Source organism: Rattus rattus, chromosome 1 (genome assembly GCF_011064425.1).
Source record: "Rattus rattus isolate New Zealand chromosome 1, Rrattus_CSIRO_v1, whole genome shotgun sequence".
Classification (NCBI taxonomy): Eukaryota; Metazoa; Chordata; class Mammalia; order Rodentia; family Muridae; genus Rattus; species Rattus rattus.
The window spans coordinates 153969677-153983424 of NC_046154.1; the positions used below are offsets into that span (position 1 = coordinate 153969677).

Below are 13748 nucleotides of genomic sequence, written 5' to 3' on the forward strand. Positions count from 1 at the left end.
AGGCCATGGAGCACCCAGCCTGTTCCAGCCACTTCAAATATAGACACAGCCTCAAGAGGCAGAGGATTTCTGTGTGTTCAAGGCTAGCCTGGTCTACATAACAAATTCCCAGCCTAGCCTGGGCTACATATTAAAAACACCGAGGCAGTTCTACACAGGTAGGCTCAGGCAACGGGTGCAGCTGGCTTGCAAGCCCGAGTACGGACCAGGCTGACACAGACATAGGGTCCAAGTGGAGCAAAGTATGGAGCAGGCCCATGGTTCACGGTGCGGCCTGCTGCTTCCGTGCCCTTTCTGCCTCAGGGCCCATCCAGGAGCCCACAGAGCAAGCACTAGTCAGGGCCTCCAGAGGACGAGGGTGACAGGCGTACATCTCGTCAGTACACACCCCATCCACCCTTCCTCCTGTGGCTGCCGGCAACGGGCAGTCCCGTGCTCACCTCCCGTCTTCTTCAGGAGTCTCTGTGTTCTGTCCACCCAGGCCTGGCGAATCGGCATCCTGTGGGAAGGGTGTGTGTGTGTGTGTGTGTGTGTGTGTGTGTGTGTGTGTGTGTGTGTGTGTGTGTGTGTGTGTGTGTGTGTGTGTGTGTGTGTGTGGTATGTGCATGTGTGTGGTGTGTGTGCGTGCCCATATATGTCTGTCTGTATGTATATGTGGGTGTGTGTCTGGTGTCCATGTGTATCTGTGTGTGTGAATGCATGCCCTCACGTCTTGTTTTACACCTCAGTGCTGGCTTCTGTCACTGTGACAGAATGCTGGAGTGCACCAGCTTGTGAAGACAAAAGGTTTATCTGAGCCGGCAGTCTTGGTTGATTTGGCACCAACGTGAGGGGTGTGGGGCCCGTGGGGTTGCATCTCAAAGTGTCCTCCTAGGGTCAAGGGCCCTTTCCACACCAGGGCCTTCTGAGTCCTGGGGTGAGGACAGTTGTGGTGGAGACAGGAGTAAGCATTCCTTAGCAGACCCATTGTGCTGATGTGGGGCTGGATTGCAGGAGGCTTTTTCCTGCTCTAGGCCTCAGTGTCTTTGTCTGTAAAATGGGAATAAGAGCCTTACCCACTTTACCCTCCCCACAGTGTCACACCTCTCTCACACACACACAACTCAGTGTGCCACATTTCTCCCCCCCCCCTCTCAGATACACACACACACACACACACACACACACACACACACACACACACACACACACACACACACAGTGGTCTGAGCCTGAGTCCCACCTCCAGAAGATCCTCAGCAACCCTTCTACTGTGGCCTTGGCTGACCTTCCAGGCCCATGCTAGGTAGGTACCTGAGCCCTGATAAACGTCGAGCCTATGCACCCCCAGAGTGGCACTGCAGTTCAAGGCACTACATTAGATGTGTGTCATCTTACCCTTGTCCAATTCTAGAATATTCTATCCCCTGAAAGAAAGTTCATTCCAGTGAGGCTTTCTCCTGTCTTCCCTCCTCTCAGCACCTCAGTCTACTTCCTGTCTGGGTTCAGCCACTGTGGACAAATCCGTCCTGGAGCTCACACTGTGTGGCCTTGCATCTGGGTCTCACTGAGCACTCTGTCTTCCAGGTTCCTCCACCCTGTCATGTCAGAGTCTTGCTCCTGTTCAGGGCTGAGTAATATTCCAGTAATGGTAGCATATGTCCATCATTTGCTGAGAGTGCTCTGCTGTCCCCTTGGTGTTGGGGCTGGTGACACTGTGCACAGTGCACATACTTTCTTCTGTAAAGTGTGGTGCTGGAGTGACAGGAGACCCGCTCTCCACGGCCAAGGGCCACACCTGTGCCTGCTTGTCTCGGCCCTCTGTGTCCGGGCCGTGAAGTCCGTTCTGTTGCTCTGCGGTCTGTCGCCACGTGTCTTTAAACACATTAAGCTCATAGCTACACACTGGAGGGAAGGCCTGGGAGAAACCTGAGTCTCCAGCCCAGCTGCTGTGTGTGGCCTGGCTAGGGGCAGCCGGCAGGCAGTGGCAGGTGGCAACTGTCTTCCCAGCAGGGTCGATGGAGAGGTCAAAAGCAACTGTGTATTTGAGTATCCACGAAGACCCCTTGCCAGGCACCATATGGGGTGACCCTGCAGTGTCTGGATGAGGCCCTGGTTCTGGAGTCACAGAACCTACCGGATGTTTCTAGAGATTGGGGAAATTGTGGACGATTTTCAGTCTGCCGTCCAGCTAACCTGACAACAGGCAGCTGCGACGGGGAAAGCTAACGATCCAGTTGCCGGGTCCCACGCGGCTGGGCGCTTCAGCTGCTCTTCTGTAAGGAGCTGGGGTCTGAAGAAGTAGGCTCCGTCCCACAGGGCGCTGGCAAGGGAGTGCAAGCTGGGGAAGAAGGCTCTTCCCTCGTCCAGTGTCCTTGTGTAGCCTCCAGCAGAAGGTGTGGCCCTGACAAAGGTGTGTGCCACCACGCTGGATCTGGGACTTGCTCTGTCCCAGGCTGGCCTCAGACTCTGCTTGCCTGTTTCCTAGAGTTAAAGGCGTGCACCACCTGACCTGGGTCTGAGCTTTTCATGGCCACCAAGCCTCAAGATCTGGTCACAGATGTGACTCCATTTCTGGATTGTAGTTCATTCCAGATGGGGTCAGGTTGACACCAGGAACCGCTGTTTCAGTGTCTCAGTGAGATGGCCCTTGTGGCCCAGGTCTCCCAGCCCATTCCTCCCTGAGATAGGATGCAGATAGAAGGCCTGAGCAATGGAAGGCAGACTCAGAAAGGGGTCTCCAAACTGCCATGACAGGAACAGGAGTGTGACCCTGCAGGTCACCCAGGAACGATCCCTGCGGACTCAGGTGTCACCCGCCCACACTGTGATATGATCAGCATTGCCACTGTGGGGCTCAGTGGAGAGGGCACTGGGTATCTGCCATCTCCATACTGGTGCTTTGGAGAAAAGAAAACACATTAGACAGGAAGTCTGGACTAAGCAGTGGGATGCTGGTGTCTGCTGCACAGTTGCAGACGGGCGGCAGGGATGCCCCATAGCCAATGGTGCCAAGTGGGCTAGCCTTGGCTACACATCCCCACCTATGCCTGAGGGTCCTGTGGCCTGCTCTTGTCTTCCTGGCAGGTTAAGTTGTGGAAAAGGAAGATGGATCCTTCCAGAAAGACAGTGTCAGACAGTTGACATAGGGTGATCCCGTGTGACAGTGTCATAGGGTTGACATATGGTAGTCCTGTGTTCTCATCATCACTCCCTTCCCGTCTCCCCAGGTGAGTGGTATCAAGACCCTGTACGAGTCGGAGCTGGCCGACGCCCGGCGGGTACTGGATGAGACAGCCCGTGAACGTGCCCGGCTGCAGATTGAGATAGGGAAAGTACAGGCAGAGCTGGAGGAGGCCAAGAAGAGGTGAGTGGTCAGGCCGGGGACCCACCTTGGTGGATGCAGTGCTTGTCCCACACCAGGAAGACGGGGACAGGGCTCCTCAGAGTACGCAGGTTAGACAGCAGCAAGCTTGGGGCTCAGTGAGACACCGTCTCCACCACGAAAGTGGAGAGCGATTGAGGAAGGACCCCCATGTTGAATTCCGACCTCTGCTTTCACATGTGTGTACGTGTAAACATAGTACACACAGCAGGGAGGAACAGAAAGGTCAGTGGCCGTGGCTCCACAGGTGCTGGCCTCTCGGGTACACAGTTCCCAGTGGACCCGGAGCCCCCAAGGACCAGGGACAGGGTGACTGTGGGTTGAAATGGAACCCTGTGGCCGACATGGCCTGACCCTGCGCCTGCCTGTTCAGGCCGTGGCCCCTTGGGCCAGTGAGAGCTCTGAGGAAGAGCAGGCCCAAGATCCCTCACTGTTCTCTGCCTCCCCACTGTCCCCTGGGTTCACAGAGTGTGTCCCTCATCAGAAGCCTGGAAGGTTCGGAGCACTGTGCGTCAGGGGCTGAAGGTCCCCCCAGGACAATGGCAGGAGAGAATGTTGACGTTGTAGAGCGGCTTGTGCTGAGTGGAGAATTCAGGTCCTGCTTCTGCTGGGGACATCACAATCCTCAGAGCACTTCTCTTCAGGCCCCTCTCAGTCCATCCCATGTCCCAGCTGGTGCTTTCTCACTGCAGGACTCCAGCCCCCAGATAGTCCCCTCCAACTTCGGGTTGGCAGGCTCTGTGAGCGTTGGTGGTCCCTTGAATCCTGCACCCCACTCCCAGACTCCAGTGGGCACTGTAGGGAGCAGGCTGGAGCCTGCAGGAGCTGTGTGGCTACTTAGCTGTGGGCACCACCATCTCCATACACCCACCTGTCGCTAGCTGACTCTCGGAAAGCTGAGGCTGGGGGGCTGCTGCAACTGTCAGACCAACCTGGGCTCTGGATATCCTGTGCAAAAGGGAAGAGTTAAAAATACTGTAAAAGCCGTCAAAATCCACTCTGAGCCCTGCGTGTTTAAACCCCGGCCTCTAAGCTGGACTGTGCTGTGTGAGGTTAATGAGTTCGCAGCTAGTCCTGTACTGCTGGGCCCCACCCAGAACTGGACGTCCACACAGGGCTGGGAAGGGTGCGGGCAAGTGTCCTGTGGTCCCCAGTGTCCAGCACTTGGTTGGGCTGGGTTTGAGGTTGCTGTCTTTGAAATAGGGTCTCTGTAGACCAGGCTGGTCTCAAACTGGAGTTGTCCTCCTGCCTCAGCCTCCAGGGGCTGGGACACCAGACAAGCAGCCTGTAGCAACTACCGGGACCATGGCAACCTTGTTCTTGGCTCCTTGGGCCTTCTGACCACCCGTCCTCCTTGCTTTCAGCGCCAAGAAGAGGGAAGGCGAGCTCACGGTGGCCCGGGGACGAGTGAAGGACCTGGAGTCCTTGTTCCACCGCAGCGAGGCTGAGCTGGCCGCAGCCCTCGGTGACAAGCATGTCCTGGAGACAGAGGTGGCAGAGCTTCGAGCGCAGCTGGCCAAGGTGGGACTGGCAGCTGCTGGTGGCCCGACTCCCTGGTGACAGGGAGAGGCTGAGGTGGCAGCTGAACTAGTAGGCTGTCCCCTCAGCTCACTGCCCCGTGTCCCCAGGCAGAGGATGGTCACGCTGTGGCCAAGAAGCAGTTGGAGAAGGAGACGCTGATGCGTGTGGACTTGGAGAACCACTGCCAGAGTCTGCAGGAGGAGCTTGCTTTCAGCAAGAGTGTGTTCGAGGAGGTGAGGGGGGTCCCAGTGTGTTCGAGGAGGTGAGGGGGGGAGCCCCAGTGTGTTTGGGGCGGTGAGGGGGAGTCCCGGGGTGTTCGCGGGGGAAGGGGGGGGTCCCAGTGTGTTCGAGGAGGTGGGGGGTCCCAGTGTGTTCGGGAGGAGGTGAGGGGGGAGTCCCAGTGTGTTTGAGGAGGTGAGGGGGAGTCCCAGTGTGTTCGAGGAGGTGGGGGGGATTCCCAGTGTGTTTGAGGAGGTGGGGGGGTTCCCAGTGTGTTCGAGGAGGTGGGGGGAGTCCCAGTGTGTTCGAGGAGGTGAGGGGGGGTCCCAGTGTGTTTGGAGGAGGTGAGGGAGGAGTCCCAGTGTGTTTGAGGAGGTGGGGGGGAGTCTGAGTGTGTTCGAGGAGGTGGGGGGGAGTCCCAGTGTGTTCGAGGAGGTGAGGGGGGTCCCAGTGTGTTCGAGGAGGTGGGGGGGAGTCCCAGTGTGTTCGAGGAGGTGAGGGGGGTCCCAGTGTGTTTGAGGAGGTGGGGGGGAGTCCCAGTGTGTTCGAGGAGGTGAGGGGGGTCCCAGTGTGTTTGAGGAGGTGAGGGGGAGTCCCAGTGTGTTCGAGGAGGTGAGGGGGGTCCCAGTGTGTTCGAGGAGGTGGGGGGGAGTCCCAGTGTGTTCGAGGAGGTGAGGGGGGTCCCAGTGTGTTCGAGGAGGTGAGGGGAGGAGTCCCAGTGTGTTCGAGGAGGTGAGGGGGAGCCTGGGAGTGTTCGAGGTGGTGGGGGGGAGTCCCAGTGTGTTCGAGGAGGTGAGGGGGTCCCAGTGTGTTCGAGGAGGTGGGGGGAGTCCCAGTGTGTTGAGGAGGTGAGGGGGTCCCAGTGTGTTTGAGGAGGTGGGGGGAGTCCCAGTGTGTTCGAGGAGGTGAGGGGGGGTCCCAGTGTGTTTGAGGAGGTGAGGGGAGTCCCAGTGTGTTCGAGGAGGAGGTGAGGGGGTCCCAGTGTGTCGGGAGGAGGTGGGGGGGAGTCCCAGTGTGTTTGAGGAGGTGAGGGGGGTCCCAGTGTGTTCGAGGAGGTGGGGGGGAGTCCCAGTGTGTTCGGGAGGAGGTGAGGGGGTCCCAGTGTGTTCGAGGAGGTGGGGGAGTCCCAGTGTGTTTGAGGAGGTGAGGGGGGTCCCAGTGTGTTCGAGGAGGGGAGGGGGGAGTCCCAGTGTGTTCAGGAGGAGGTGAGGGGGGTCCCAGTGTGTTTGAGGAGGGGGGGAGTCCCAGTGTGTTCGAGGAGGGAGGGGGGGTCCCAGTGTGTTTGAGGAGGTGAGGGGAGTCCCAGTGTGTTCGGGAGGAGGTGAGGGGGGTCCCAGTGTGTTCGAGGAGGTGAGGGGGGAGTCCCAGTGTGTTTGAGGAGGTGAGGGGAGTCCCAGTGTGTTCGAGGAGGTGGGGGGTCCCAGTGTGTTCGAGGGAGGTGGGGGAGTCCCAGTGTGTTCGAGGAGGTGAGGGGGGTCCCAGTGTGTTTGAGGAGGTGGGGGAGTCCCAGTGTGTTGAGGAGGGGGGGGTCCCAGTGTGTTTGAGGAGGTGAGGGGGAGTCCCAGTGTGTTCGAGGAGGTGAGGGGGTCCCAGTGTGTTCGAGGAGGTGAGGGGAGTCTGAGTGTGTTCGGGAGGAGGTGAGGGGGGTCCCAGTGTGTTCGAGGAGATGAGGGGGAGTCTGAGTGTGTTTGAGGAGGTGAGGGGGGTCCCAGTGTGTTCGAGGAGGTGAGGGGGGTCCCAGGGTGTTTGAGGAGGTGAGGGGGAGTCCCAGTGTGTTCGAGGAGGTGAGGGGGGTCCCAGTGTGTTCGAGGAGGTGAGGGGGGTCTGAGTGTGTTCGAGGACGGGAGGGGGGGGGTCCCAGTGTGTTGAGGAGGAGGTGGGGGGTCCCAGTGTGTTCGAGGAGGTGAGGGGAGTCCCAGTGTGTTTGAGGAGGTGAGGGGGTCTGAGTGTGTTCGAGGACGTGAGGGGGGGGTCCCAGTGTGTTCGAGGACGTGAGGGGGAGTCCCAGTGTGTTCGAGGAGGTGAGGGGGGTCCCAGTGTGTTCGAGGAGGTGGGGGGGAGTCCCAGTGTGTTTGAGGAGGTGAGGGGGGTCCCAGTGTGTTCGAGGAGGTGAGGGGGGTCTGAGCGTGTTTGAGGAGGTGAGGGGGGTCTGAGTGTGTTTGAGGTGGGGTGGGGGGCAGAGGACTCCCCATTGCTGGAGACTCACTCCTTCCACAGGGACTCAGCCACATATAGGCATCCACTGGGGCTTGTGCGTCTGTCCCCTAAGGCCTCTTACTGAGCCCTTCCCTCTCTTGTGTTTGGTTTTGCATTTATTCTATTTGTTCTGGGGGTGGAGTGGCCGTGGTAGACTCTAACTCAGGCCTCCAGACTTGGTGGCAGCCACCTCCACCTGATGAGCCATCTTGCTAGCCCACCTCATATCCAGCTGGGAATGACCCTGGTCACTGAATTTCTGGGCCAGCTGGGTCATTTAGAATCTCAAATCAAAACCGCATAACCTAGCTGGGTATGTCAGCTCGAGTCTTTACCAGTGGCATTCGTATCTCTTAAGTTTGAGGCAGAGTCAGGCAGATGTCTACAGTTCTCCTGATCTACAGAGCGAATTCCAGGACAGCCATGGCTACAGAGAAACCCAGTCTAAAACACTAACAACAACCAAAAAAGAAATCTTTGAGTCAGCAAACCGTGTGTTACAAAGTCAGTGTGTAAAGGCGTGTGCCGCTGACACTCAGAACCTGAGCTGCACCCCTGGAAACCACATGGGAGGGGAGCGCTGACTCCCACAAATTGTCCTCTGACCTCCACAACCACGCAGGTGTGATCACACCCCTACCAAATACACACGGAGAAAACAGCCTTCCTAACCCAGCCTGTCTCCTGAGAGTCACTCTCCCAGGGCTGAGGGTCAGGATGGGGCTTTTGGGGGGCTATGTTCAGCCAACCTTCGAGTCTCCCCTTTAACATCTCAGCCTCCAGTACCCTGGGTTGCTGAGCATGGCTGAGGAACTCTGTCTAGATGCAGGTTTGCCACACAAGAGCCCCAGGGACCTCGACTACCACAGAGCCGGTTATGTCATAATGGCAGGCAGTGTCCCTGGGTTCCGCTGGGCCAGGCCCTGCCTGTGGTCAGTGTGGAGAAAGAGCTTCAACAGGACAAGTGGGGACCACAAGCAGCTCTGGCCAGGGCCAGCGACAGGGATAGCCCAAGAGGCCAGGAGAACTTGTGTGTCGAGTCCTGCGTGGAACTCAGCCAGGAACCACAGAGGGACCTGGAAGGGACCCTGGGCCTGTGGAAGAGCTGGATTTGGGGAGGGATCTGGGAAGATCCAGTTTGAGAACACAAACCCGTGAGAGGCACTGCAGAGGGAAGCAGGCGGGAAGCCTGGAGGCCACCAGCCCTATGGACGGAGCCCTGCCGGGGCTCAGACCACTGAGGAAACGTGTGAGGCGACGCCCGAGGGGTCTCAGCAAGACCCCCGTGCAGGAAGCAGGGGAGGATCCTATGGAGGCAAAGGGAGCTGTGGGGGATCCCAGGACTTGGAACAACCACCTCAGGGTCCCCACAAGAGAGCAGGTGAGGGGGTGCAGCCCGGAGCCTCCTTTCGGGCAGCCATGTGGAGCACCAGAAGGATGTATCCGGAGGCTGTGGCAGCCACTGCATCCTAGATCCCCAGGCCAGAGTCTGTTTAGTAAGAAAACTAAGATCCACCAGGTGACCCCTACTCTGAAGTTCACCATGTAGACCAGGCTGGCCTGCAGTACTTAGCTCCCTGCCTCGGCCTCGTGAGTGCTGGCATGCAGGGTGAGCATTGCACTCCTGAGGAAGAAGGGCTTTTTATTGGGGGGAAGGGAGTCTTTCTTGAGACAGGATTTCTCTGTGTAGCTGTCTGTCCTATAACTTACTCTGTAGACCAGGCTGGCCTCAAACTCAGTGATCTACTTGCCTCTGCCTCCCGAGTGCTGGAACTAAACCAAAACACCACCACTGGCTCTTGAAAAGTATTTCTCTTAGAAGGGTCTGCCTATGAGCCCAGGCTGGCCAGAGCCATTTCCTGCCTCTGCCTCTCCAGTGCTGTTGCCTTTGGTCCCTGACTCCCCTCTCAGCATACAGCACATGTCCCTGTACATACAGCTGTGGATTTTGTCAGAACCTTGCTCCTTTTCAGGGCTAAATAGTACTCCAGTGTGCACATGGCCAGGCCGCTGTCGTTCATTGTGCAGGACTATACACAAGCTGGTCATTGGTGTGCAAGTAGCCAGGAGGCCACCTGGAGAGACAGCCAGGCACTGCTAGGTCACTAGTCTTGTCCCTTCATAGGAGGTGCAGGAGACCCGGCGGAGGCATGAACGGCACTTGGTGGAGGTGGACAGCAGCCGGCAACAGGAATATGACTTCAAGATAGCTCAGGCCCTGGAGGAGCTGCGCAGCCAGCACGACGAGCAAGTGCGTCTGTACCGGCTAGAGCTGGAGCAGACCTACCAGGCTAAGGTAAAGCTGTGAGGAGAGGGAAGGGGGCCGTTCCCTTGCCACCTATGCTCACATTCCCCAACTCCCCTAGCTGGACAACACCAAGTTGATCTCGGACCAGAATGACAAGGCAGCCCGTGCTGCGCGGGAGGAGCTCAAGGAGGCCCGCATGCGCGTGGAGTCCCTCAGCTACCAGCTCTCAGGTCTCCAAAAGCAGGTGACAGGACCCAGCCCTGCCCCCACGGGCCTCTGGCACTCTAGTCCCCTTTGGTCCCTCACATCTTGAGTAGAGAGGCCACACTGTGACCTGGCCACACCCTCCCCAGGCCAGTGCTGCAGAGGACCACATCCGAGAGCTGGAGGAGGCCTTGGCTGGGGAGCGTGACAAGTTCCGAAACATGCTGGATGCGAAGGAGCAGGAGATGGCAGAGGTGCGCGACGCCATGCAGCAGCAGCTAGCGGAGTACCAGGAGCTGCTGGACATCAAGCTGGCCTTGGACATGGAGATATGCTCCTACCGCAAGCTTCTGGAGGGCGAGGAGGAAAGGTACGAGGGGCTGCGGATATGAGGAGGGGCAAATGGTGGGGGGCGGGGACTAGGGGGTAGGCGGGGCCTGGAGAGTAGCCGGAGCAGGGGTGGGGGGGCTGGGCGGAGCTTCAAAAAAGGTCCAGAGGCTGTAAGTGGGCCATGCTCTGGTGACCTGGCCACACCTCCTGGCCCCTCTTACACCTCCCTTCCCACAGGCTTAAGCTGTCCCCCAGCCCTTCATCACGGGTCACCATCTCTCTGGCCACTTCAAGCAGCAGCAGCAGCAGCAGCAGTGGGGTTGGCATGTCTTTGGGGCGGGGCCGGAGCAAGCGCCAGCGGCTGGAGACGGAGGACACTCCAGGCTCACCCAGCAGTGCCTCCAGCGTGAGCAGCGGCTCCCGCCTGATTCAGCAGGCTGGGGCCACGGGTGTTGTGAACATCGACGAGGTGGACCTGGAGGGCAGGTTCGTGCGTCTTAAGAACTCTTCAGACAAGGTGAGCATGGGGCTGGGTGGCAGGACAGGTACTCCGTTCCTGGTGGCCAGGGTCAAAAGCTTGTCTGGGTTGCAGGATCAGTCTTTGGGGAACTGGAGGATCAAGAAACAGGTTCTGGAGGGTGAGGACATCGCCTACAAGTTCACACCCAAGTATGTCCTGCGAGCCGGCCAGACGGTCACGGTAGGTGTTAGTCTGGGAGGCTCCCCACACCACCTTCCAGGATGGGAGGTCCTGTATGGCTTTAGCATGTTCTGAGACCTGTGGCCACTGAGCGGTTACAGTTACCACACCCTTCAGGGTACCACACTGATCAAGATTTGCCCCATGTGTGAGGCCTGGCAGTTCACAGTTCTGAGTGTGGGTTTCTTGTCCCTGAGGTGCTTGGATCCCAGCGTAGTTCTCCAGCCGATTGTTCGGGACCATTGTGAACCTGGGTCTCTTCCACATCCTGTGCCATCCTGCTGGGGGGAGCCTACTTAAGGGCCTCGTGGTAGGCAGCCATTGCCTGGCCCAGGCCCTGGGGTGACTGGCAAGGGCCATCTTGGTTCCTCAGGTGTGGGCAGCTGGTGCAGGGGCTACACACAGCCCCCCATCAACCCTTGTGTGGAAGAACCAGAGCAGCTGGGGGTCTGGGGAGAACTTCCGCACCGTCCTGGTCAATGCAGATGGCGAGGTAGGTGTGCAGCATGGGTGCCTGGGACCTGGCACCCGCCTCCCCTCACAGCACTGGTGACTGAGCCGAAACCTGGTGGTGGCCTCTAGTGAGGTGCAGCACTAGCATTGGGAGTGGTCAGGTAAACTGGTGACTTGTTGTGCAGGAGGTGGCCGTGCAGGCTGCAAAGCCGCCATCTGTCCAGGGGCACGAGAGCAGGGAGGAGGAGGAAGAGGCAGAGGCAGAGTTTGGTGAAGAGGACCTTTTCCACCAGCAGGTAGAGAGCAGGGGACTGCTGTCACACCTAGTGGGGCTTTGCACCTAGTAGGGCTTCAGATACAGGTTCCACAGTCCTGCCTCAGATGACAACTGTACCCACTGCATGTGATCTGTGATGCCACAGACCTCGGAGGCCACATACCCCTGACCTTCAGCCAGGATACCCTCTCCTCAGAGCTTGGGGTGGGGAGCCCCAAGTCTGGGCTGGGGACAAGTGGAGGGCCCTGGAATAGGGCCTTCTGCTTGCTTGGGAGCCGCCTAGCTCCATCCTCTCTCTTCCCTTGCAGGGGGACCCAAGGACTACCTCAAGGGGCTGCCGGATGATGTGAAACCTGCCCACAGTCACCATGGTCCCCAGAGCCCCTGAAATTATTTTTTTATGGTCTGCTCTCACGAGTCCTTGGTCCATTTCTAGATGACTGTTAAGCAACCATGAGAATGTGGGTGGGCTCTGCTGGGTTTCCAAGATGGAAGTGTCCTCTGCCCACAGGCCTCATCTGGGCCTGAGCTCATGCCCATGCTGTCATGTCGTGATGTCATGTCATGCTGTCATTTCATGCCGTCATGTCGTGATGTCATGTCATGTCATGATGATATAGAGGCCTGGGCTGGGAACCTGCAGGCTGCGGGACTTGGGCCTGGATCTGGGGCAGGAGAATGCCTGCTAGTTCAGGGTGGACCTTGTATGACACTGGTGATTCAGAGGTTTTCTTTGAAACTTTTCAAATCAAGTCAGAATCCATGTTTGGATTTAAGTGAAATCAAATTCAGAAAGAGGGCTGTGGGGCTCACTAGCCTGTCAGGTTGGTGGCTCATAGGACACAGGACAGACCCTCCTCTCCTGGAGTTGTTGGTGCTGGCAGAGCACCTGAACCCAGGGACGGTCCAGCTTTGTGCTCTGAGTCTGAAGGGTTTATAACAGTCCCTAGCTTGAGGGCATTTAGAGGCTTCTCTGGGCCCAGATTCTAAAATGTTCTAGTCCCTTCTAAAGCTGAGGGCTCAGAAGGAGGGAGCTCACTCACACATGGGGTGGTTCCTCCCATCCTAAGACTGAAGGGGACAGGCAGATAGTGGGCGTTGTGCATTCAGGATCAAAGGCTGCGGAATCCCAGCCAGTGACTGCTCACAGGAGTGTGGCCAGGCTAGCTGTGCAACTGGCCTCACGTGTATGTACCCTGCGCGGCCCCTCTCTGTCCCACCCTGATAATGAGGCCTGGAAACTTGCTTCCCTGCGACTAAGCGCCAGGAGCCAGCCAGTTTTACCTGTCACCTCCCCACCAATGACACATGGTATTTTTTTAAAGAATATTTATTTTTTTACATCAGTAGCCCAGCTCACTGGGACGCTGCTCTGGGAGTGCAGGCCTGGAGCTGCCACAACTGGGGGTTACCTATGACAGCTTCCTTTACCGAGCTGTCGGGAGTGCTGTCTTCCTCCTGGCACAGCTGATGGTAGTAGGGAGAATTCAGGCCTAGTCTTCCCCCAAGGCAAGAGCTCTTGGCCACAGGAAGCCACCACTGCCACCCACCTCCAGAATCCACCAGCCACCTCCTGCTTCTAGATACCTCCGTTTTCTTTAAGTGACCTGTGTTGGATCCTGGATAGTGGTAGCTGACTGCAGTCACTGCTGCCCTGCTGCCTTGCCCACAGTGCAGGTGCTCTCCAGTGTACCGCGAACTGGAGCTGGCTTCCTTGTGGTTGTAGAGCAGGTCTAGAGTAATCTGCAGGTCCTCAGAGGTCTGTTTCTGGTCCGGCTAGGCGAGGTGGTTACCGAGTGGCACTTCTACTGGGAGCCGCCTGCACTGCGCACATTGCTCAGCTTCTACAGATCCTTTCTTTTATAAGATGCATGCCAAACGTGTTCCACTTTTTCTTTTCTGCCTATGATTTGTAATATACATTTTACTACTGGAAACTTTTGTACACTCAAATAAACACTGATTTTAACTGCAGCCTCTGAGTTGATCCTCTGTCCCCGAAAGGAACCGCGAGAATTTTACATGGTACTCAAGCGCAGCGGGGAGGTCCTCAGTGAAATGAAATTCCAGCCTTTGCCAGGGCGTTAAAAGTCAGTGTGCGCATGCGGGAAGTTGCACAGCCTTCTGGGAATTGTAAGGGATTAGCCAAAGGGCTGTGCTCCGGGTTCAATTTAGGGACGGCGCGCACAACCTGGTGGGAGCAGTAGTAAATTTCCCATAGAGCTATGGGTAGTCA

At 57.7% G+C, this 13748-nt stretch overlaps 1 protein-coding gene across 2 annotated transcripts in view; it reads left to right on the plus strand.

Moving 5' to 3' along the window:
- The window catches only part of Lmnb2 (lamin B2), a 17665-nt gene extending 4179 nt beyond the window's left edge, over nt 1-13486 (plus strand). The window contains exons 2-12 of one of the 2 annotated variants that reach the window (XM_032907441.1): nt 3210-3346; nt 4729-4885; nt 4993-5118; nt 9426-9596; nt 9667-9792; nt 9902-10122; nt 10320-10599; nt 10675-10782; nt 11156-11275; nt 11421-11531; nt 11821-13486. In XM_032907441.1, the coding sequence (XP_032763332.1) occupies nt 3210-3346; nt 4729-4885; nt 4993-5118; nt 9426-9596; nt 9667-9792; nt 9902-10122; nt 10320-10599; nt 10675-10782; nt 11156-11275; nt 11421-11531; nt 11821-11862 (1599 nt within the window). In that variant the 3' untranslated portion in view covers nt 11863-13486. Of the gene's footprint in view, nt 1-3209; nt 3347-4728; nt 4886-4992; nt 5119-8464; nt 8682-9425; nt 9597-9666; nt 9793-9901; nt 10123-10319; nt 10600-10674; nt 10783-11155; nt 11276-11420; nt 11532-11820 lie in introns of those variants that run through there. The other variant, XM_032907442.1, reaches the window with a different exon arrangement.
- The last annotated feature ends 262 nt before the right edge of the window (nt 13487-13748 follow it).